Source organism: Ascaphus truei, chromosome 22, assembly GCF_040206685.1.
Source record: "Ascaphus truei isolate aAscTru1 chromosome 22, aAscTru1.hap1, whole genome shotgun sequence".
Taxonomy (NCBI): domain Eukaryota; kingdom Metazoa; phylum Chordata; class Amphibia; order Anura; family Ascaphidae; genus Ascaphus; species Ascaphus truei.
This window is the reverse complement of record NC_134504.1, coordinates 11,417,858-11,443,425: the sequence shown is the minus strand read 5'-3', so window position 1 is coordinate 11,443,425 and position 25,568 is coordinate 11,417,858. Positions and strand designations below refer to the sequence as shown.

Genomic DNA, 25,568 nt, shown 5'->3' with positions numbered 1-25,568 from the left:
TGCTTCAATCCTGTAACAAAAAGCAAGCACCGTAACCCTGTAGTGCAGCTTTGAGGTTCAGCCTTCATACTGTATCCGTGATACCATGGCAGCTGCTTGGGGTGATAATAGTTATTCCCTTCAAGCAGTGACCTCTCAGTCAGCCAAGGGGGTTACAGAGCCGTTTCACTAACAGGAATCTCCAGCACATCATTCTGCGTGCCTCAATTACCTGCATCAGGTGTTGTGCGCACACGGATTCCTGGCCAGGCTTTTTCTTCAGATGCAGAGCGCGCACACTGCTAGAGAACAGCACGCACAATTATTCCAAGTGTCGTAGTGATTCAAAACGCCTGGCTGCCCCGCAAAGTCTCTACAACAAGTGGCGTGCGCAAGCCAGATACTTGGCATTATTACAATCTCTTCCTAACCAGCGTTGTGAGCATTTTAAAAGCCTGGCTCTTCATAACATCCCAGCACATGGTTGAAGACGAGGGAACGCTCTTAATTATTTCCTGGCAAAACATTTAATGAAATAATTTAAACACCCCCCATTCAATTGATGCGAGTGTAACTGGCGCATGGCCTTAGAACTGGAGACCGATGAGGCTTTATTTTTCTACTCTGTAAGAGTATACGCTTGGCTGGAACATTTACTGTAGGGGTTGGGCCAATGCCAGTCCTCAAGGGCCACCTACAGATCAGGCTTTCTGGATATCCCTGCTTCAGCACCAGTGGCTCAGTCGACTGCCTCACCTGTGCTGAAGCAAGGATATCCTGAAAACCTGACCTGTTGGTGGTACTTGAGGACTGGAGATGGCCACGCCTGACATACAGTAATGTGGAGCCGGGCTACACAAGCATAAGTTTGGGGGTGACAACCCGCAAGAAACAGCTGCGTGTGATGCGCTTATTTTGCTATGTGGGAAAAAACGAAAACATTCCTCATTAGTAAAATAGGGACTGAGAAAACGCGCGCACACACACACACACACACACACACACACACACACACACACACACACACACACACAACCGATTCCCAAGTATGGGTCAGTTCAATCTTTTGGCTAAAACATGTTAAGCTGCAACTACATCAGCATGTTCCTACATTACCGATGTTATACTGTGTCTCCTAAATTGTAACCCCTTAGGCACCGCACAGGTCACTGGTGGCAAAGGATGGGACGTCCTCTGGCATGTGGACTAAGTAGGATGGTTGAAAGAAAAAGAGGGAGAAAAAGGGGAACAGTGGTGTAACACTATAATTAAAAAAAAAAACATCTCATATAGATAATTAGAAGACTAGCACATACACTGGCTTCTTGGTTGGAAGAATCACAATTGAAGACCATCCAGATTATCTTGATCTGTTTTTCTTAATGTACCGGAGACTTGTGTAGAACTCGGTAGGATCGACACTAAAACAGAGTCGTGTTTTCTCCTCCTTCCTTTCCACTTAGCCCCAAGTGGAAGGCACCCGAGGACGGACCGAATGGGTGGTGGGTTTCCCCTCAGTCAGTGTGTAGTCCATGGGTCACGTGGGTAACTTCTGGCGTAGCGGGCGTCTGACAGAGCTGGCGCATGCGTATGTGGTTCTGACGAAACACCTATTGTGGCCTCTGAAGGTCAACCCAACGCGTTTCGCTCCTAGCTTCCTCAGGGGTAATCCACTGAGGTCACGCATCCCATGAGGTAGACTATATCATTGGTTATTTTTTTTCCCTGTAAGCAGTGGAGGAAATACGAAGAACAGCGTAGAATTGGCAGCGTCAGCAACGGCTGGGTCACCTTGACTGCAGCTGAACATGTTTTAGCCCCAAAATGTTACTAAACGACCCATACTTATGAGAAGAAAAGACATGGAAAGGAGTCATTTGTTATATAGGATGGGCACCGGGCTTCCTTTTTTAGAGATGGAACGGGACTCCTATTGCTTTTTAACCTGGACCTATTTTTGAGACTTATTATTTTGTGGACGCAGGTATTTGTGGCGCCATTTATTTGTGGCACCCCACCACACTCCTATCGATCAGGTATTGCAACGTATTTATCAATTCAAATCCGTCATAGGGACAAATCCTCACCATTAGCGCAGACATTGATGGGAGGAGCTCTGCACTAATTAGCCAGTATCCGTTGGTTTTCTTTGCTACTTACCCTGAACACGTGGGATACAACCACGAGTGAAATAATTATCATTTTTCCTCTGCTCAGAATTATAATAATAATAACAACGTGTTTAATAGATATATTTCATTTCTGGAGACTGTGTCAACGACAGGACGAAAATAAAGTGGATTGTGCAAAAAAAAGGACTTCTAAAATGGCGCGTGATCTACAGCAGAAGACTTAAATCTTTAAAGGCTAAAGGACCTTAATATGTGCAGCTTAGAGCAGGGGTGCTCAACTCCAGTCCTCAGAAGACTGAGCCACCTGTGCTGAAGCAGAGACTGATTGAGCCACCTGTGCTGAAGCAGGGATATCCTGAAAACCTGACCTGTTGGGTGCCATTGAGGGCTGGAGTTGGCCAATCCTGATCTAAACCGCGGGATCAAAATTATCTGACAAAAAACCATGGCCCACATTCAAGACTAGACTTGATCCGTGATTCTATCCTCTGCAAAACGTACATCGAGAATCTGGGTGTCCCTAACAGTTGTCTACTAAGATGCAAATGAAACACGATTACAGGCTTCCTACATGATAAACAGATCCTATGTAAACCAGTGTCATTTGGATTATAAACGGATTTGGGAACATGAACGGTTCAGGTTCTTCTGCAGAACAGCCACAGATGTGCCACCCCCCCCCCCCCTCACTCCCCTTATTTTGGAATGGATACTTTTCAAACAAAGCTCTTACAAAAGCACAAACATTGATTTATTGTCTGCGAGACTTCAATGGATCATATGGAGGCCACGTCCACAGCTACGGATTTTAACCACGGAAAATCGGTGTTACGTATTTTAATAATTCCTAACCTTTTTATATATTTGTTTAAAGCAGCAGTGCAGGGTCTGAGAGATTGAGTGAAGTACAAGTATATTGGAATACACACCGCAAGACACCTGTCAGGTCCCTCATTTAGTGTCACAAGCCACGTTTTGCGTTTCAGAGACAGCGCTCTGGTAAAATAACAAAGGAGGGAGGAGGAGTGGGCAGTGTAAGAGCCCTTATAGGTCCAACAAAAAGGTTGATATGTTACAACAGGGATGGCCAACGCCAGTCCTCAAGGGCCACCAACAGGTCAGGTTTTAAAGATATCCCTGCTTCAGCACAGTGGGGCAATCAGTAGCGCAGCCATTTTGACTGACCCACCTGTGCTGAAGCAGGGATATCCTTAAAACCTGACCTGTTGGTGGCCCTAGAGGATTGGAGTTGGCCACCCATGCGTTACAAGCTTTCAAACCTCTCCGGGCTCTTCATCAGGTGTGCAAGAAATAGAAATATACACAGAGGCTTAGGCTGCGGCCCCGCTAGCGCTGAGCGCGCGGTGCTTGGCGACGTGACATATATATATATACCGTTGAAGCCGCATTCACCGCCAACACGATGCTATTGCGGGCCAAGAAGGGGTTAACCATACAAACCAAACATATACCGGGCAGCAAGATCATCAGCCAGGCTCCAGAGCGATCAAGCTAATCGCACAATGCGTATCATCCCCGCAGTAGTGAATGAGACTGCATTCATTGCACTGAATGTCTGCTCCCACCGTTCTGAGCCACGTGCATTCTGGGTTCGCCAGCTCCGATTCGCTTCTATCAGAGGCCGTACAACGAGTAACTGAGCCAATTATTTAAATGCTAAATGACCTCTGTAGATGACCATCTGGTTACACAAACTAAATATGGAGTATCGCTTCCCATTTCCAACCATTCAAAAGTTCCAGTCTTAACTGTGAACTAAACGTCTACTTCATTTTGACTCATCTACATTGTCCCTACACATAGCATACAGATAACATGTATTACCTTAATGCAGGGGGGGGGGGGTGTATTACCTTAATGCAGGGAGGGGGGGGGTGTATTACCTTAATGCAGGGAGAGGGGGGGTTATTACCTTAATGCAGGGAGGGGGGGGTTTATTACCTTAATGCAGGGAGGGGGGGGGATGTATTACCTTAATGCAGGGAGGGGGGGGATGTATTACCTTAATGCAGGGAGGGGGGGGGGTGTATTACCTTAATGCAGGGAGGGGGGGGGGTGTATTACCTTAATGCAGGGAGGGGGGGGGGTGTATTACCTTAATGCAGGGAGGGGGGGTTTATTACCTTAATGGAGGGAGGGGGGGTTATTACCTTAATGCAGGGAGGTGGGGGGGGGTTTATTACCTTAATGCAGAGGGGGGGGGGGGGTTTATTACCTTAATGCAGGGAGGGGGGGGGGTTTATTACCTTAATGCAGGGAGGGGGGGGGGGTTTATTACCTTAATGCAGGGAGGGGGGGGGGGGGTTTATTACCTTAATGCAGGGGGGGGGGGGGGGTTTATTACCTTAATGCAGGGAGGGGGGGGGGGTTATTACCTTAATGCAGGGAGGGGGGGGGGGTTTATTACCTTAATGCAGGGAGGGGGGGGGGTTATTACCTTAATGCAGGGAGGGGGGGGGTTTATTACCTTAATGCAGGGAGGGGGGGGGGGGGTTTATTACCTTAATGCAGGGAGGGGGGGGGGGTTTATTACCTTAATGCAGGGAGGGGGGGGGGGGTTTATTACCTTAATGCAGGGAGGGGGGGGGGGTTTATTACCTTAATGCAGGGAGGGGGGGGGGGGTTTATTACCTTAATGCAGGGAGGGGGGGGGTTTATTACCTTAATGCAGGGAGGGGGGGGGGGTTTATTACCTTAATGCAGGGAGGGGGGGGGGGTTTATTACCTTAATGCAGGGAGGGGGGGGGGGGGGTTTATTACCTTAATGCAGGGAGGGGGGGGGGGGTTTATTACCTTAATGCAGGGAGGGGGGGGGGGTTTATTACCTTAATGCAGGGGGGGGGGGTTCTCACCTTCAGTCCTCAAGACCCCACCCAAGAACGGTCAGGTTTTAAGGATATCCCTTGTGTCAGCATAGGTCTCTCACTCAGGGGCTCTGTCCAAGACTGAGCCTCTCTCTGATTGAGCCACCTGAGTGTAAGCTGAGACTAAATCAGTTCCTGCTTCCACACAGGTGGCTCAATCAGCCCCTGCTTCAACACAGGCATTGAGCCACCTGTGCTGAAGCAGGGATTTCCTGAAACCATGACCTGTTGGAAGGGTCTTGTGGACAGGAGTAGAGAACCCCTGCCTTCATGGATTATAGTGTTCTGTGTCCCTCTCTATTCTCTCGTGAGAAAGCCAAAAAATTTAAAGTACTATTTCTAATGATTAAAATTGAACTAGATGTTCTCTTGGTCCTGAGAGCTCTGATGGCCTCTGTATGTCACTGATAACATGCCTAAAACCTGAAAGAGACCACACCAGCGGAATCATGTAATCACATGGCAATATACTGGGCTTAGGACAAGATGCATTCTGGGGACAGCAAAAAGGAAAGATTTTAGGGTATAATCTTTTGAATGTTTTTTGTTGAAATCTTTCTTGCTTGTTTTTATTCTTGTCGAAGGAGCAATCCAGGCAATATCCTACATCTGTGCGGGTTTTTTTTTTTTAACAATAAATGATTTCTGTAGTAGTACAGTAGCTAATACTATCTTCTTTTTTTAAATTCAACTCAATACCATTTTTAATGAGTTTTAATATGTATATCTTTATTTATTTAGCACCATTAATGTACATAGCGCTTCACAGCCGTAATACGCGTGACAATCATATAAATAACAAATAATACAAATAGCAGATCATGGGAATAATACTTTAGACATAAAAGTAACATTTTGGAAGAGGAGTCCCTGCTCCGAAGAGCTTACAATCTAATTGGTAGGTAGGAAGAACGAACAGAGACAGTAGGAGGTCATTCTGGTAAGTTTGTCTGCAGGGGGCCAAGCTTTATGTATCATGTGTATAGTATTAGCCACGGTGCTACTCATATGCTTCCTTAAGCAAGTGTGTCTTAAAGATGATAGAGAGGGTGCTAGTCGGGTATTGGGGGGAAGGGCATTCCAGAGGTGTGGGGCAGTCAGTGAGAAAGGTTTAAGGTGGGAGAGGGCTTTAGATACAAAGGGGGCAGAGAGAAGGCATCCTTGAGCAGAATGCAAGAGTCTGAGCATCCTTTGATTTCTATAGCGGGCTTTAGCCCACCTCACCAGCAGTGCAAGATCTTTGCAACACTTTCCTGTTTGTGATCATTTGTTGCCAATGTTCCCAAAGTGTGAGCTGCAAACTGTAACAATAGATAATGTTACCTTAAAAAAAATTAGGATGCATTACAGCTGCTGAGTTACACTGGCTGAAAGATTGATTGAAACTAAAAGGCAGCCATTTAGTGAACCCTGGAAAGAAAGATATGTGCTGATCGATCACGGGAGAACAAATCGATCGGCAGCTTAGGTAATTAGTTTTCAATAAAAGGTAATCACAAGCTGCCTATATTTAAAAAAAATAATTTTTATGTGCCGTGCGGAATGCCTCTTTAAAAAGGGAAAGTGAACGAGATTTGTGTTTAATCTGGACCACAAAGTTCATTGTAAAAACCTCCCGACTTTTTTGTTTGCTTTTATTTCGGAGGAACACTGGTTCAACGTGCTGCGAAGCTTCCTTCCCTTTGCTTGGGAAGATTGGGACGATGCCTTCACAGCTTATTGAAGAGGGAACATACAGTACTGCGGCCGTTATTCGAACACATCACGGCGCCGATTTTGAATTCTCTGCTGTTCCCCACGCAGCATGAACGCGGCCAATCGCCCCAGGCACTGCGCTTATCGCCCCGGGGACCCGCGCTTATCGCCCCGGGGACCCGCGCTTATCGCGGATGTTTTGATTGAATTTCATGGATTCTGTTTTTTTCGTTTGCAATAAAATGGATGAATTGTTATGTGCACAGTACTGTGTTACTGTGCTACTGTGTCACTGTGCTACTGTGTTACTGTGCTACTGTGTCACTGTGCTACTGTGTCACTGTGCTACTGTGCTACTGTGTCACTGTGCTACTGTGCTACTGTGTCACTGTGCTACTGTGTTACTGTGCTACTGTGTCACTGTGCAACTGTGTCACTGTGCTACTGTGCTACTGTGTCACTGTGCTACTGTGTCACTGTGCTACTGTGTCACTGTGCTACTGTGTTACTGTGCTACTGTGTCACTGTGCTACTGTGTTACTGTGTCACTGTGCTACTGTGCTACTGTGTCACTGTGCTACTGTGTTACTGTGCTACTGTGCTACTGTGTCACTGTGCTACTGTGCTACTGTGTCACTGTGCTACTGTGTCACTGTGCTACTGTGTTACTGTGTCACTGTGCTACTGTGTCACTGTGCTACTGTGTCACTGTGCTACTGTGTTACTGTGTCACTGTGCTACTGTGTCACTGTGCTACTGTGTCACTGTGCTACTGTGTCACTGTGCTACTGTGTTACTGTGCTACTGTGTCACTGTGCTACTGTGCTACTGTGTCACTGTGCTACTGTGCTACTGTGTCACTGTGCTACTGTGCTACTGTGTCACTGTGTCACTGTGCTACTGTGTCACTGTGCTACTGTGCCACTGTGTTACTGTGCTACTGTGTCACTATGCTACTGTGTCACTGTGCTACTGTGTTACTGTGCTACTGTGTCACTGTGCTACTGTGTCACTGTGCTACTGTGTCACTGTGCCACTGTGCTACTGTGCCACTGTGCTACTGTGCCACTGTGTCACTGTGCCACTGTGCCACTGTGCTACTGTGTCACTGTGCTACTGTGTCACTGTGCTACTGTGTCACTGTGCTACTGTGCTACTGTGTCACTGTGCTACTGTGCCACTGTGTCACTGTGCTACTGTGTCACTGTGCTACCCTGCTGCTGTGCCACTGTGCTGCTGTGCCACTGTGTCACTGTGCTACTGTGCCACTGTGCTACTGTGTCACTGTGCTACCCTGCTGCTGTGCCACTGTGTCACTGTGCTACTGTGTCACTGTGCTACTGTGTCACTGTGCTACTGTGCTACTGTGCCACTGTGTCACTGTGCTACTGTGCCACTGTGTCACTGTGCTACTGTGTCACTGTGCTACTGTGTCACTGTGCTACTGTGCTACTGTGCCACTGTGCTACTGTGCCACTGTGTCACTGTGCTACTGTGTCACTGTGCTACTGTGTCACTGTGCTACTGTGTCACTGTGCTACTGTGCTACTGTGTCACTGTGCTACTGTGCCACTGTGTCACTGTGCTACTGTGCTACTGTGCTACTGTGTTACTGTGTCACTGTGCTACTGTGCTACTGTGTTACTGTGCTACTGTGTCACTGTGCTACTGTGCTACTGTGTCACTGTGTTACTGTGCTACTGTGCCACTGTGTCACTGTGTTACTGTGCTACTGTGTCACTGTGTCACTGTGCTACTGTGTCAATTTCATGTTTTCAAAAGCCAGAACACTAACATTTGTTTTTCTGCTCTCGCCGCGCTCGCATCTTAGTGCGGGAAGGCTGGAATTCATCCCGCGGTTTCAAATCGGGATTCTGATGTACATGACGCGTGAAGTGTTCGAATAACGGCCGCTGCATCAGTATAAGATGTATATTTTGGTGACGATCAGACCTCCTTTATATCCCACCTCCATCGAGTTTGGAATAACAGTAGCATCCTTGACCGCCACAAACCCCAAATAAGGGTGTACGGGCCACATCTTTATTCCCAAACGTATACAGGAGGTCCCAAAAGGCTCCAACCCATTGAGCCCGTGATATTCTTCACCATGGTTGGCACGTATAAAAACATCAGTCTGATGTCCACAATTATACCAAACTCCAACAGGGGCCAACCATCGGTCCACTGAATCTTGAGCCTCTTCAGTCTTCCCCATGATAACACGGAGCCATGACAAAAGACAAACAAATAATAGCCCCACACGGTTGGGTCAGGAGGGAAGAGCTACTGTTAAACCCCCCCTCGCCTCTGACAAACTTTAACCCCTGCACCACCAGAGGGCTAATTGCCCCTCTGGTCATGGGACTCCCCTCCCTACCACTCAGGAGTTTCTTCCTTCAATGCACTCATTTTGTTTCACACTGGATCTTGGAATGGAAACACTGCATTGTATCAAGATGTCCTTCTGCTAGTGACAATTCCTATCGGACCCCCAGAAATTCTCTTCTAAGTGAAGATTTCAGACTCTTGCAAGCAGCCTTCCGTGATGAACCCAGACACAATTAAACGCCAGTCTCTCGTGGACTGCCAGACTTAATTGAAACATCTTATCTCCCCAGTTGTGGCAGCATACAGTCGGTACTGATTCAGCAAGCGACATCCAGTCATGAATTGCAATCAGAGTCACTAATCATCCTATTGCACGTCCTTGCCGCATCTTCACTCAGATGGCCGGGCATTTACTTTCTGATAGAGAGAGGCCAGTGAAGCCTGACAATGGCACAGATAGGAAGGGACGCAATGTGAATGCCAGCAGGGCTGAGGAGGAATAGATTAAGAAAGGAACCAAAGCCCTAATCTCTGAAATTGGAAGGCATACAACGTCATACAATAGAGTTTAATTATCGAAGTTTCCAGGCTGCAAAACTGTAGACTAACTGCCCCCCCCCCCAAAAGAATCAGACTTTTCTGCCAACATTACCATGGTGTCGGTTTTATGCTCCAGTTGGGCAGGGGGGCGACTTTGAAATAGAGACCCCCAGCTTGGTAAAATCCCCATGTTTTATTTAACTCCTTCGTTGCCATAGGGGGCTGCGACATATTGGCAGGGAACAGTGTAAGTTAATGCGATGATGCTGCATATAGCACTGCTGAGTATGGCAGCCCCAAAAGAGGGTGTCCATAAATGACACCTCATGAAATCCCTCTCCTGGCTTCCGATCAAATCCCGCATCTCACACTCCATTCTTCTCCTCACTTTTAAAGCTTTACACTCTTCTGCCCCTCCTTACATCTCAGCCCTAATTTCTGGTTATGCACCATCCAGACTCTTGCGTTCTTCTCAAGGATGTCTTCTCTCTACCCCCTTTGTATCTAAAGCCCTCTCCCGCCTTAAACCTTTTTCACTGGATGCCCCACACCTCTGGAATGCCCTTCCCCTCAATACCCGACTAGCACCCTCTCTATCCACCTTTAAGACCCACCTTTAAGACCCACCTTAAGACACACTTGCTTAAAGAAGCATATGAATAGCACTGTGGATATTCTGAACATATGATACATAAAGCTTGGCCCCCTGCAGACGCACTTACCAGAACTCCCTTTTACTGTCTCTGTACGTTCTCCCCACCTACCAATTAGACTGTAAGCTCCTCGGGGCAGGGACTCCTCTTCCTTAATGTTACTTTTATGTCTAAAGCACTTATTCCCATGATCTGTTATTTATATTATCTGTTATTTATTCGATTACCACGTGTATTACTACTGTGAAGCGCTATGTACACTAATGGCGCTATATAAATAAAGACATACAATACAAAGGAACAATGCTGATGGTACCAATGTAGCAAAGCTCCGTGTCCTCAGTGCCGTGGTCACTGTGGGGGGGGGGGTGGTCCCATTGAGAAGCACGGCCCCAACCACTGCTCCATCTTGGCAGACACTGTCCCGGGCGCCACACAGACTTTGGCTTGTCTGTGGCATGGAGGACAGTAAGTCGTACTTCATCTGTATTACCCCCCAGTCGGGCGTCAGATCACGCGCAGAGAGTCTAACACTTTGGGGCCGATGGACCAAGATCCGGTTTGTATTGCGCCTCAACATTTTTGTGCTAAAAGGTAGTCGAAAACAGCGGAGGATGTGCGTCGTAGGTACGAAGCCGTCAGACACGCAGAATGGCGTCAAGCTCGTCGCTTGAATTCATTTGGACCTATTGCGTCATGTCGAATACCTTTATTGATACAAATACTAATGTATAAGTGTTAGTAAACATAAATGAGTGGTGTCATGTTATTTATATTAGCCATACGGTGAAAATAGCACATGTTGTTATCCTACAGTATATCATGAAACATCTGCGCGGCGTTCACTACATTTAGGTTAATACATAGCAACATCACTCTGCGCTAACAATATAAATATTTTTATAAATATATAAATAGACTTTTAGGGTCTACGCTGGTTTGATAGAAGTTCTACATTTGTTTTTAGCTCACAAATACCATGTTTTAGTACATTTCATTAATATCAGTGAGCCAAGCGCGTTCCATTACTGTGCGCCAAAGTATTTGACTAAAACTATTTTTAACGCTTAAGGCGCACATCGGAAAAAAAAGGAGGTTTGTACTGGACACAGAGGCACCCAAGCACAGAGGCACCCAAGCACAGAGGCACCCAAGCACAGAGGCACCCAAGCACATAGGCACCCAAGCACAGAGGCACCCAAGCACAGAGGCACCCAAGCACAGAGGCACCCAAGCACAGAGGCACCCAAGCACAGAGGCACCCAAGCACATAGGCACCCAAGCACAGAGGCACCCAAGCACAGAGGCACCCAAGCACAGAGGCACCCAAGCACAGAGGCACCCAAGCACAGAGGCACCCAAGCACAGAGGCACCCAAGCACATAGGCACCCAAGCACAATTACATTTCAGATTTCCGTGCATCAATTTAACATCAAAAATGCCTTTTGTGATGCTTCGATCATTGGCAGCATTAGTTGGACTGTATGTTGATCCCTTCATTGTCTGTTCAATGAGTTTATGCATTGATTGACAATGCATTTATGACAATGAACAGGACAAAGCGTTTCACTTAACTATAAAACCCTACGTGCGTTTGTGTATATGTGTGTTGCATTGTCCCTGCACTATTAACAGGAGCGGAAAAATAACTGCACCCACAGCACCGACCACTTTCCACCAATTATTAAGAATCTGCTTTGAACAGAATCAATGTCTTTTGTCCCTGCACAATGGCTGGATGTAATACTCGCCAATACTCCTCTCCAACAGTGACCTTCCCTGAAGCCCGCCGCCCGCTGGAATGCAATTACTAGAATATCAGATTCTAGAGGCTGTTCCCAGGCAGCGCATTTGAAACGGCCGTATCTTTCTATACGCAACAAAATATCACCATCTTGAAGCTGGCAAGTGTCACCCTAAAGTTTCCCATAAAGTGTCTGTGGAGTTAACACTGGCGTTAGAATTGGAGTTGAATATTACAGGAAGATCTGGACTCTGCACTTCAAAAACAACTAGAACCTTGTAACTGTGAGAACTTGATTTTATAAATGCTGTGATACTTTGTACTCTTCCTATCCTCCAATACATGGGAAATCTCTCCTCCTGCATCTCACTATGCCCTCCTCCCTATTGCTTTTTCTGGTTAATGTTTCCTCGCTCCTTTGTAAACGTTTCTGTTCTCTCTAACTTCCTCACTCCCCTCCTATCCACATTTCTTCATCTGCCCTCCCCACCTTTGCCTGCGCCCATACGCTGCACCATTATTTATACACCTCTTTCCCAACAACTTCCTTACCGCTCAATAAAAAGCACCCCAACAAATCCTCTATTCACACCCTCTTTCTACTCCTTGCTGCTGCTGGGGATATCTCTCCTAATCCTGAAATTAGACATACTGTAAACACACCTGCTCTCACCCACGCCTCCCTGCCATCTCCTCCCATGCAAATGGTGTTAACCTTCTGATTAAATCCTGACCAACCTTAAAACTTGCCCCACAAATCAAGCATCCCAATAGCCTCTGGCTACTGTCCCACACCCACCGTCACTCCTACCACCCATTGTTACCAAACTCTGCCATCTACAGCACTTATTCCCTCACTTGCTGTCTCTGTAAGTTCCCCATCATACCTCTTAGATTGTAAGCTCTTCGGGGCAGGGATTTCCTTTCCTAGTGTCTGATTTTGCTGCACTTATTGTATTATTATAATTCCATGTTCTGTATTCTTTGTGAAGCGCGGAGTACACTGTTGACGCTATATAAATCAAGACATACAATACAATACAGGCAAAGGATCAAAATGTCCTTCAATCCAGGAATAATGTATTTTATATACTGTATATATAATACACACACACAAATATATACACAGATCAAAATGACCTTTTGCAATGTAGGAAATATAATGTACAAGCTAAAGTGCCGGGCTTTGCACGGATTGCAGTACTCTGAGATCATAAAGTTGCCTCCGGACTGGTCTCTCTCCCTCCCCCTCTTCTCTCTTTCCTCCCTCATCCCACCTCCCCTACTCTCTCTCTCTCTCTCTCTCATCTCTCTTCCATCACTTTCCTTTAATACTTTACGATATTCCCAATTCTTTCCATCTCTCTCCTCCTCCTCCTCACGCGCCAGGTGACTTCCTCTAGTTCGTTCTTCTGCCGCTTTTTGGGTAAACTTTAGCGCTATCTGACTCTCCTTATCTGCCACCAGGCTATGTGCATTATGAAGTCACAAGTATGATGACACATGTCATATACATAGCCTACCAGGTACAACACCCAGTGGCTGACTTGCTTGAGATAACCTATGGAACGTAATGTTCTTAGCAGCACCCTCAACCCCCCCAACCCCTTCCCACTTTGGGGTGATCGAGAGGACCCAAACCATGACAGTCACCTTATTTTGATACATAAAGTAGTAATTCCAAGTTTGAAGGCTGTTCTAGGACAGGGCTAGGTCACTTGCAGCTCCCGAGCCACATGCGGCTCTTTCAGGACCTACATGCGGCTCTCTTCACTGTGCTTCTCTTGGCTGCAGGGGGGCGGGGAGGGGGGAGGGTGGCCGGCACTGGCCGGGCCTCTTGTTGCCACCCGGTATCTCCCCAGCTGCTGGCATGCCTCCTGCACTATCGCGGGCCAGGCGTGGGACAGTGCACGAGGCATGCCAGCAGCTGGGGAGATGCGGGGTGGCAACAAGAGGCCAGCGCCGATCGCCCCCCACAGCCAAGAGCAGCACAGGGAGGGAGAGAGGCAGCAGTTGGGGAGCAGCAACCCAGGACAGTGATGAGATAGGCAGACCCAATGTAAGTGTGTATGTACAGTATGTGTGTGTGTGTATATTTAGGGGGACGTAGTGTGTGTGCATGTATTTTGGGGGGGGGGAGCGTGTGCATGCATTTTGGGGGCGATAGCATGTGTGCATGTATTTGGGGGGGAGTGAAGGTGTATGTACAGTATTGTGTATTTGAAAATAAACTGTTTTGCACGGAAAAACAATGAAAATAAATAAATAAAGGGACTTATTCTTGTGAGATACATTGTATTCCCCCACATATTTTTTCCTTTCCCTAATTCTGATTAAAGTAAGTTTGTCGTATGTTAATGCTTATACAGTATATACTTATTCGTGTGTGTACAGTACATGTATGTGTTTGTGGGGGTGTAATATTCATGCATGTGCTGTATGTTAATGCTTATACAGTATACACCTATTAGTGTGTGTACATGTATGTGTTTGTGGGGGTGTAATATTCATGCTTGTGCTGTATGTTAATGCTTATACAGTATACACCTATTAGTGTGTGTACATGTATGTATGTGTTTGTGGGGGTGTAATATTCATGCATGTACTTTATGTTAATGCTTATACAGTATACACCTATTAGTGTGTACATGTATGTGTTTGTGGGGGTGTGATATTCATGCATGTGTTGCAGCTCTCTGAATATTTTGGGCAGTGAAATATTTTATAGAATGGCTCTTCTTCCTTGAAAGGTCGCAGACGCCTGTTCTAGGTCTTATAGTTTGGGCATAATGACGAACAGAGAGAAACATCCTGAAATATATTGTAGATACTGTATATATGGAGACGGAGCGGCTCAGTGAGTAAAGACACTGACTGGCACTGAGTGTGAAGCAGGGGAACCTGGTTCAATTCCCGGTGTCGGCTCCTTGTGACCTTGGGCAAGTCACTTTATCTCCCTGTGCCTCAGGCACCAAAAACATAGATTGTAAGCTCCACAGGGCAGGGACCTGTGCCTGCAAAATGTCTCTGTAAAGTGCTATGGTAAACTAGCAGCGCTATACAGGAACATGGTTAAAAAAAAACAATTTCTTCTCCTCTAAGACAGATTCATAATGAAGGTCTCCATTTAATGTGTGTATATACCTATTAGGTAGTATAGTATAAGAATGTTTCAGGTCCCACATGGACTTTTCATCATGAAAACTTGAGTGTATTGGTCTCACTCTTGAACAATCGAACACTCCAATTTTGGGAGTCACCGTCTCATTGCATGAAAAAGTTTATCTTTAGCGTTTTGCTTCTTTCATATGTTTTTTTTCCCCTTCGAGACGGCACCTTTAAAAAAAAAAAAATAACAGTGGTGTTGAACTGAATATTGGCTGGGGGGAGAAAAACCTGAGAATGAGCATTAGGAAATATTTTCGGAAGTGAGGTGTACTTTCTATTCTTCCGACCGAGTTCCAGCTGCCCCGCTGATTCTGAAAGCGAATGCGACCGTTCAAATTGAATCCTGCTGGGGTGGCAAAGAATTCACATTTTCATCTTTGGAATCATTAGATTGTCCCACGGGGGTGTTGTGAGTGGAGAAAAATAGCACTGCGTCTAAAAATACTTTTGACCCCTTCAGTACCAGAGGAAGAATACATTGCTACTGTACGTTGTTCCAGTTATGCTTGAATAAAATAGTAATACTTTCAGAATCTAGACCAGGGGTAGCCAACTACAGTCCTAGAGAGCCACCAACAGGTCAGGTTTTCAGGATATCCCTGCTTCAGCACAGGTGGCTCAATAAGGGGCTCAGTCGAAGAGCCTGCTTCAGCACAGGTGGCTCAATCAGGGGCTCCATCAGAGCCTGCTTCAGCACAGGTGGCTCAATCAGTGGCTCAGTCAAAGAGCCTGCTCCAGCACAGGTGGCTCAATCAGGAGCTCCGTCGAAGGGCCTGCTTCAGCACAGGTGGCTCAGTCAAAGACTGAGCCACTGATTGACCCACCGGTGCTGAAGCAGGGATAGCCTGAAAACCAGACCTGTTGGTAGCTCTAAAGGACTGGAGTTGGCCACCCCCTGCTCTAGATATTTACATAGTGATTGGAGCTGCGATACAGTCATCTGTAGTCAAGGACTGTGTCTCCTTGTAAGAGGCGCTGTTAATATGCGTGGCCATCCTGCAATCAAATACACAACTCTGTCGCTCATTAAGACTTTAACGCATAAGACTTAATTGGGTTCAAAGGAAGAGGTCAGCTAACGCATGGAACATTCTGTTTCTATGGGAAACTCACGCAAATATAAATAAAGGTTGATCTTCCCTGTAAAATTAATTAATCTCTTAAAGCGGCGGTGTCACGGAGCTGCCCCCCCCCCCCACCCCCCAAAAATAAAATGTAACTAGATCGTTGGTGTAATCGGCGTCCTTAGAATGATTTAATTACTTTCAAAGTAACCATTTTACAAAGTTCAGATGCTGTGGAGTGTGTTTCCTTTTGCAATCAATTTGGTCAGTTACATTCTCATCCGGGTATCCATGGACAATGAATACATGCTGACCAGTCACTTCTTCTGCTTACCTATAGTGATGGAACCATCGTTGGTCAACCAAAAAAAGACTAAAGAGATGGGGTTATTTTGGTTGTGGGGGGAAGGGGGGGGGGGCTACCTCTTTGACCCTGATGGGGAGAATTAGGAACGGGGGAGGGTGATCCAATGGCCTTAGCAGATCTCTGTTTCACCTCACTTTACCCAATTGTAAATGGGCGATTGCATTGTTTACATTACTTTCCTCCAAGTATTACTGTGATGTCCTATATGGTAGATGCTATAATTGCTGCTGTAAAAGTTATAGACACATTGAAGTCCTTCCCCCTTCTCTGGAGGGCTGCAATTGTATCTCCACAATGCCATGTTCCTCAGTAGAGTTCACCTCTCCCAGCATTGAAAGATGAACCCAGCGCCAGAGGATTGGACGAATAGCCCCTCCCCCCCCCCCCAATGCATCACCGATGGCTAATGTAATGACTATCTTCTCTCTCCTCTCCAGCTCTTCCCTTGTTTGAGCGCGGGTCGGAGGCATTGTGGGATGGGAGCCTGCAGTAGGAAGGCCCTGACACTGCTCAGCAGTGTATTTGCGGTGTGTGGCCTGGGGCTTCTGGGAATTGCTGTCAGCACTGACTATTGGCTCTATCTGGAGGAAGGTATCATCTTGCCCCAGAACCAAACCACGGAAATCAAAATGTCTCTGCATTCCGGCCTCTGGAGAGTCTGCTTTTTAGCAGGTACTTTATTTACGTTCTTTCTTCCCTTGCGTGTTACTCTGTCAAAATGTCATGGCGTGCTAGCAGATTCAACTCATTGGGGGGTCTTGAACGTTGGCATTTCAAATGATCGTGAGAACCTCTGAAGAGGAGGCATGTCTCATCCATGGCAATCTCTTCTGCTGGTGTGACAGGCTGCAACCAACCTACACGTCTCCAGAACCAATGTGGTTCCAAGAACTGCGCCCCGCACAGATGGATGACTCACAAACCTTGCCCTTCCATATTATAAAACATTCACGTCCTACATTGCTGCTGTGGAAAAGAACACTGACCAAGCATGAGACAAACACACGCCTCTTAACAGTCGTGAAATGGTCACGTTTTGGGAGTCCACGGACAACTCCTATAAGGTTAATATCGTTCCCCCTTAGTAAGTCCTGTTCTTGAAAAAAACAACTTTTTTTTAGTGAAAAAAAATCATGATTTGTTTGGGGGAGGGGGGGGAAGAATCATGATTTTCTTAAGCTTTAGCTTCTGAGGTTACCTTGGGAACCATTAGACTGCTCTGGGCTCTGTGGAGAGCTTCAGTTTAACCTCCTGGACGCTTCAGCCCACATCCACGAAAGGGATCCATGAGGGTGCTAAGCTTTAGCACGCCTCAGCTCCCATGCATACGAACGAGAGAAAAGGCAGGCTCAAGATTAGCACCCAATTGTGGATCGGGGGGGGCTTCATATTTAAAATGCCTATATCTCCTGAATGGCGCACATACAAAATAAAACCAGTGCTGTAAAAGGCTAGAAGAGATCTCTTAAAGTTAAAAAATCAAATACAGCATAAAAGAAACGGGCGACCAGTGTTTTAAAGAGGTATAAAAACATAAATAAACCAAAGTCTCATAATGATGGGAATGCAGCAGATATTCCATTAAAGGGCCGTTTGCTGCTTTTTTTAAATTAATGTTTTTTTAACATAGTATTGAGGCGGGGGGTCGCCGGACCAGAAGCCCAATAATTTCAGCTCCAGGGACACCCTGCTTCCGGAGTTCCAGACCTCCAAAAGGGGCTACCGCTATCCCGGAAAAGTTTAATGCTCCCGCGTCACATGGGCCAATAAGAAGCTGCACCGGATGACATCGCAGCTTCCTATTGGCCGGCAGGACACGAGAGCATTGAAAACGCCGCCATTAAGGGAACCCTGCTAGCCGAGGGGAACAGCTACCGGCACCCCCTACGGAGGTCTGTATCTATGAAAGCAGGGGGTCCCCAGAGCTCAAATTAATGGGGTTCATCTCTGGAGACCTCCTGTTTCAATCCTGGGGTTAAAATAAAATTGCCAGCTTCGATTGCAGCTTTAAAGAGAGAGAAAAGAACCCCAGAGAAAGAAAGCACGTGCAGGGCACACCTTCCAACTCTATTGTATAGTATAGCACACTAGTTTTCCCCGTACAAAGTAAATGGTGTGGTGGATTTTATTGTCCTAGAAGAGAAAAGTAGGTTGTTTGGTAGGGACACTGTTAAATGGACCAGCATGAAAGGTCTTACCTCGAGTGTAGTTGGTTGATAAGATTTCAAACTCTTACAGCAGAGGGTCTCAACCTCCAGTCCTCAAGACCAACCAACAGGTCAGGTTTTAAGGATATCCCTGCTTCAGCACAGGTGGCTCAATCACATGTGCTGAAGCTGGGATATCCTTAAAACTTGACCTGTTGGGGGGGGGGGGGGGGTCTTGAGAACTGGAGTTGAGACCCTCTGCCTTACCGGCTTCATCTTCAACTCTCTACAAACTACATCTAGACAGAACTGTCGTGTTGGCCCATTAAAGGTGAGGACCATGCAACAAAAACTAGTCCATCGGCATAACTCAGGGTGGTCTATGATTGAACATGTACAGTACCACCCGGTCACAATTGAATGCAACTGAAGGCTTGGACATTGTTGCTTGGCATCTATATACCAGAAGTTTGTACTACTAGTATTAAACAGCATTATCCGCAACCGCCTCCCAAATCCATCAGCCACGTGGTCTCTTCCCAAATATTTAACCCCTCATGGCAGGGCTTCTCGACTCCAGTCCTCAAGGTTTGCAGGATATCCCTGCTTCAGCACAGATGGCTCAATTGAGCCACCTGTGCTGAAGCTGGGACTGATTGAGTCACCTGTGCTGAAGCTGGGATATCTAGAAAATCTGACCAGTTGGGGGTCTTGAGGGCTGGGTTGAAAACCCCTGCCTTATGGCTTTAAAAGACCTGCAATGCTGCCCAGAAATAATCTTGAATGTCATGTGCAAAATTATTGTCCCGAAGCAGCTTTCCGTGTAGAAGGGATAACTTTGCCGCAGAATGCGTGGGTGCTAATGTAACAGCTAGAGTGCCACACCTTGTTTTTACTGGCTCAGTTTCTCATGTATTTTTTGATCGCACATTTAACACCTTATCATTTATAGAGGGAGCTTATTGTATGCCAGCTTTAACATAGCTGATTCAAGAGAAGGTATCAAGCCATTCCTTTCTGGAGACTTTGTCCAACTGCACTACAGGCTCATCTGCCGTAGATTAAAAAAGAAATGTATATACAACTCAACCCCCTTATAACGCTGTGCTTGGGGTCCAAAGAATCACATCGTGTTATAAGCGGATCGCGTTAGAAATAATGTACAATTGTATGCATTGTACAATTTAAGATATCAATAATCGTGTTCTAAAGTATTCATAAATGCAAAAATTGGGAGCCACGCTTGCATCGCGTTATAAGCGGATCCGCGTTGTAACGAATCGCGTTGTAACAGGGTTGAGCTGTATATAGTAATCTGATATATTTGGAGTCAGGAAGGAATTTCTTTTTCCCCTTGTGAGATATCATTAGATGATGTGACACTGGGGGTTTTGTTTGCCTTCCTCTGGCTCAATATATTGTAAATACAAATACAGGCGGTCCTCAGTTATCCAACGGAATTCATCCTGGAAAGTAGCGTGGGATAGTGAAAGTGTTGTAAAGTGTATCCCATGTTAATGAGCGGCGATGAGTGTTGGATATGCGTTCCGGCGTTGGGAAACGGCCCCATAGGATTGCATTGTGACGCATCGGATATGCCGTCCATCGTAGAGTGAAATGACGCATAGCGAGGACTGCCTGTATAGGATAAAGTATCTGTCATCTAAATTTAACATAGGTTGAACTTGATAGACATACGTCTTTTATCAACCTCATCTACCATGCAACCATGAAGTATCTGAAAGACAAAAATCAGTCATAGACCAAATCATGTGACAACCACAAATACAATCTACATTGAGTGATCTAAATCAGAGTCACATGTTACTAATTTTTTATCTTGCCTAACACAGGGCATCTCTTGGAGGTAATCTGGTTGGCGGTAAAATACTCTTAAATTTGTTGTGGTTTCAGAAAGTCGCCGTATTGCCTGCCGGATGATGTTGCAACTTTCTATGGATTGGAATGAGCCTCACCCCACAGCAGTTGTGTGTCGACCGAGAAAGTAGTCTGACACAAAGCATTGGCTGTATGGGAAAAGGGGAAGTTAGCATATAAAAATGGGACCAGCCAATGGAGTCATGAGTTCTTGCAAAGAAGTATCTAGACTAGTAACCATGTTTCTACTTCCAGGTGACGAACAAGGCCGCTGCTTCACTATAGAGTATGTGATGCCCATGAATGTCCAGATGACGTCTGAATCAACGGTCAGCGTATTAAGTAAGTGCACAAGGAGTTAAACATCAGAGGTGGCCTACTCCACTACTCAAAGGCCACCACTAATTGAGCCACCTGGGCAGGAGGCAGGGATGTCCTGGAAATTTGACCGGTTGGTGGCCCTTGAGGACTGGAGTTGGCCGCCTCTGATGTAGGATTTCTCTTTCTACATAATGTGCAATTCTCATCATCACCAGTGACATGTCTTTTAGACCCGCAGGAGTCTGTCTGTTCTTAATGTGGATGGTCAATATTCCGCACAAATACATTGAATATACATGACCAGGGAGGCGTGAGCTTCCCCCCTTCCCTTGTACCATTACCCACACAAAGCCCCTTCTGGCAAGGACAAGCACCTACACCCTCCCCCCCCCCCCCCCAAATGCTGCCGCAACAAAGGCAACTTGGTCAAACCGGCCTCTCCTTCAGGCCCACAGCTGCCCCAGCGGCCAATCATGTCCGGGGGGGGGGGGGGCTTTTGCCGCCTATGCAAGCTGCTAGACAATGATAACTCCATAATTAGTCAGTCAGTGCAGACAATCCCTGCACAGAGTATACACAGCTCTTTGCATACAGAAGCTCATTGGTGGATAATGTTAAAGTTGCAGTCCGTGTTGGAATGAACATTTTATTACTATCTCAAACTTGTCTATGTGCTGAAGCTGGGATATCGTGAAAACCTGACCTGTTGTCGGCGCTTGAGGACTGGAGTTGAGCCGCCCCTGCACTAGAGACTATCACCTTGAACCAGGACTGGCTGGGACTAGATAATATGGTGTTCAGAGGTCGCGGTGAACGCTGTATGCTATTTGCCGCCCGGCAAACACCATCTTCTCTTTTGCTTCTAGAAATGATCCGTTCCGCGACGCCTTTCCCCTTGGTCAGCCTCTTCTTCATGTTCATTGGATTCATCCTCAACAACGTGGGACATATCCGCCCCCATAGGACTATTCTAGCGTTTGTGTCTGGAATTTTCTTCATTCTCTCCGGTAAGAGTTTAAAAAATTTTTTTTTATATACACCAATTTTGTCTGATTATCAAGCAATGTTTTTTTTCCGATAAAGTTAAGTTGAAAAGTACATACTTACCTTATAAAGTCGGGCACCGCCCACTTTGCGAGCCAATCAGCAGTCGGATGTATGAGGTAGGAGGGTAAAACGGAGGAAGCTCCGCCTTGGGGGCCTGAAGCAGCCATGTTGGTTGTGGCAGGAAGCTGAGACAGAGAGAACTTTTTTCTTTCCAGCTACTACTTAAATTAGAGGGTGGCCTTATATTCAGGGTCGTCCTATTAAATTGGGGAAATACGGTATTTCATTTAACCCACGGCTTTCCCAAACTTTGTTTTGTACATTGGAAGACCCAAAATCAGTATTCTGTGCGCCCCCAAAAAATTAGCGATATTTCACCGGTAAGCTCCCCAAAAAACAAAGATTTTTGCGTTAGCGGAAAGTAGTAATGGAGCCGTTCACGCATGGAAACGTCCTCCTCTTCGTGACTATTGTCCCAATTACCCTCCCTAACCCGTGTGTACAGCTGTAGGGCCTTATTGCTCCCGCAGCGGGACACGCACAACGCACCCAGACGCCTCACCAAGCTGGTTCACCCTCATTGGCTGAACCGTGATGCTGCCTCAGCGCGGAAAAATTAAATAGGTGTGTCTTTTGAAAAATCTATCCCGTGGTTGCTCTCATCGCGCTCGTGCGCACTATGGCCGGCCTGTATCAGCTGCTGCACATTGGTCTTGCAGCGCTCCAAATCGCACGCACCGTCGCGACTACTATAATCGCAGCCTAAGTCTTGCTACATATAATGAAGTGAGATGCTAACATATGGTGGGTTTCTGATAACTCTGCAGGTTTGTCACTGGTAGTGGGCCTGGTGCTGTACATATCCAGCATTAACGATGAGATGCTGAACAGAACAAAGGATTCGGAGACTTATTTCAGTTACAAGTACGGATGGTCCTTTGCTTTCGCAGCCCTATCGTTCCTCCTGACAGAGGTAGGCTACTTGGGATGGTCGCCGTCAGAAATCAGAGCAATCTTCTGCACTAAAGTCAAATAAGTCACATGTTGGGGGCTGGCTCCTCTCTTGCACTCAATGGGGTTAGGGAAAATCAGGGAGGGTCCCAATCTTTAAAATACCCACGGCTTACATTTTTAAAGACTTTCCCAGTGGTCAAAGTAGATTTAGAAAAAAGTAGGGATGCTTTGCTTGGTTTAAAAAAAAAATCCACATTTATTTAACATTGGGGCAAAGCCTATAAGACATCTCCAGGATTAATATGTCTACCATATATTTATGTAGAGGATGGTACCATGGTGAATCCCACAGTCCACCACTTGACTTGTCAGCCCAATCTTGATGGATGAAACGATGTAACAACTTGCTCCTCTCTCTTCTTCAGAGCGCCGGTGTGATGTCCGTCTACTTGTTCATGAAAAGATACACGGCAGAAGAGGTCTACAGACCCCACCAGGGATTCTACCGCCCGCGGCTCAGCAACTGCTCCGACTATTCGGGTCAGTTTCTCCACCCGGAAGCTTGGGTACGAGGCAGAAGTCCTTCTGATATCTCCAGCGAGGCCTCTCTACAGATGAACTCCAACTACCCAGCCCTACTCAAATGCCCCGATTATGACCACATGTCTTCGTCACCTTGCTGAGAATAGGACGCCCGTCACACCTTGAAGCTTGATCAGTGTTTAGCAGGACGCACTTGCGCTGCCAACCCAATTTCGTTCCCTCCTACCGTTGTGCTTAGCCGTATGTCTGAGAAAAACACGATGTGCTTGATATCAGCAAACGCCTAGCTTGAAATGTTCACCCACTGGTGGTGAGGACTTGTGCAGGTCAATGCTTCCGCTCTAGACTAGTTAAAGGTGCAATCCCACCTAGCCGACCAGTTGAATTTCTTAGGGGCCTCTGAGTGGGGGAAGTGTTTGTCATTGAAGGGGTTTTCCTCTTATCCTATCTTGTCATTATCAGGGGAACCAATAAAGATAAGCAGAGGGGGAACTCTGGCTGTACATGCACTTGCTGATCACACAGTGACAATCACACAGTGACAATCAAACAGTGACAATCAAACAGTGACCCGTCAACGTTTTTCACACAAAAAGTAGGTATACCACTATAGTTTCTCTACTTGTGCTGGATGGAGCTACGTCCAAGCAGTTTGAATGCAAGTCCTCAGACACAGGGGTGAGCATAACATTTTCTAAGGGGGTCGCTGAACCGAGCTCTACCCCACAACATGCAAAACTGATTGCTGGGGGAGAGAGAGCGTGGGGCCTCTGTAACTGCCTCTTACCTTCTCTCTGGCTTTTCCTCCTCCTGCATCTTCTGGCAGCGATGATGCGGCGTCGCCACGACAGCGCAACGTCGCAGAGATGAGATGCTGGAGAGCAGGTATGAGGGCAGTGAGGGGCGCGACTTAATAAAAAGTTTGCACACCCCTGCTCTAACCTGTGCAGCGTACCACACACACAAAAAAACGTTATGTTTAATAGATACAGCTGGTCTTACAGAACATAACATGTAGTGTACCTGCTAAAAAAGGTACAGGTGGAGGATATGCAGTGACATCACACACAAGGGAGCAGCCAGACGAAATTAAACCCGTCCCAAGTCTCCTTTGATAAAAACATGAAAGATATTTAGAGATGTCACATTTGGGTAATGAATCACCCAGACGAGATTCCCTTAAACACGTCAGTGGAATTAGTTCACTTTGGTCCCAGGAGGGACTGCCCCTTTAATCCAATGCTATTCAGTATTCGGTCTGCCCCTGCCTTCCTAGCAGCTGTCTTTTCTTTAAACCCAAGTGGTATATCACTTTATAAATGTGAAACCTACAGTAGAAGAGGGACGAGAAGGGGAGTTTTCCTGGCGCCCAGTTAGAACCCATAGTCTCTGCTGACATTGGACACTTTGGTGATGATGTCATCGATATATTGTTACATCATGATGTTGCTTGCGCAGCCCTGATGAAATATTTCTTACATCCCACAAGGGGCCATTGTCAACGTGATGGTGAATACCACGGATATAAACCAGTGGATACGTGGCAAGTGGTGAATAGTAAATGCTACAACTCTTGCTTTGCAACGTTGCACGTTTGGTCAATGTGCTTTTTCACTGTTAATTATCTGTTTAGGATTACAAATATCAATGTACACAGTGTATAGCAGGGATGGCCAATGCCAGTCCTCAAGGGCCACAAGCAGGGTCGGGTTTCCCAGATATCCCTGCTTCAGCACAGGTGGCTCAACCAGTCCCAGCTTCAGCACAGGTGGGCTCAGTCAGTCCCAGCTTCAGCACAGGTGGCTCAATCAGTCCCAGCTTCAGCACAGGTGGCTCAATCAGTGGCTCACTCTTGGACTGAGCCACTGATTGAGCCACCTGTGCTGAAGCAGGGACATCCTTAAAACCTGCCCTGTTGGTGGACCTTGAGGACTGGAGTTGGCCACTCGTGGTGTATAGGGTGGGAAAGTGGCACAGGTTGAGGAGTGACTGAATGAGTAAAGTGTTATTTCAGCTCTGGGGAACACAAAATGTATGTAATGTGTAATTCCGGGTCGGAAATAATGGTTCACACACGGGTTCAAAGGAATTCCACCGACTAGTTATTTTCACCCGTGGG

General features: G+C 46.5%; 1 protein-coding gene across 2 annotated transcripts in view; it reads left to right on the top strand.

Annotated features, from left to right (window-relative positions):
- CACNG5 (calcium voltage-gated channel auxiliary subunit gamma 5) overlaps window positions 1-25,157 on the top strand; it is a 33,654-nt gene extending 8,497 nt beyond the window's left edge. The window contains exons 1-6 of one of the 2 annotated variants that reach the window (XM_075579974.1): window positions 13,936-14,019; window positions 16,997-17,231; window positions 20,840-20,926; window positions 21,772-21,912; window positions 22,780-22,925; window positions 23,332-25,157. In XM_075579974.1, coding sequence (XP_075436089.1) covers window positions 17,036-17,231; window positions 20,840-20,926; window positions 21,772-21,912; window positions 22,780-22,925; window positions 23,332-23,589 — 828 coding nt within the window. In that variant the 5' untranslated portion in view covers window positions 13,936-14,019; window positions 16,997-17,035 and the 3' untranslated portion in view covers window positions 23,590-25,157. Of the gene's footprint in view, window positions 1-13,935; window positions 14,020-16,996; window positions 17,232-20,839; window positions 20,927-21,771; window positions 21,913-22,779; window positions 22,926-23,331 lie in introns of those variants that run through there. The other variant, XM_075579973.1, reaches the window with a different exon arrangement.
- The last annotated feature ends 411 nt before the right edge of the window (window positions 25,158-25,568 follow it).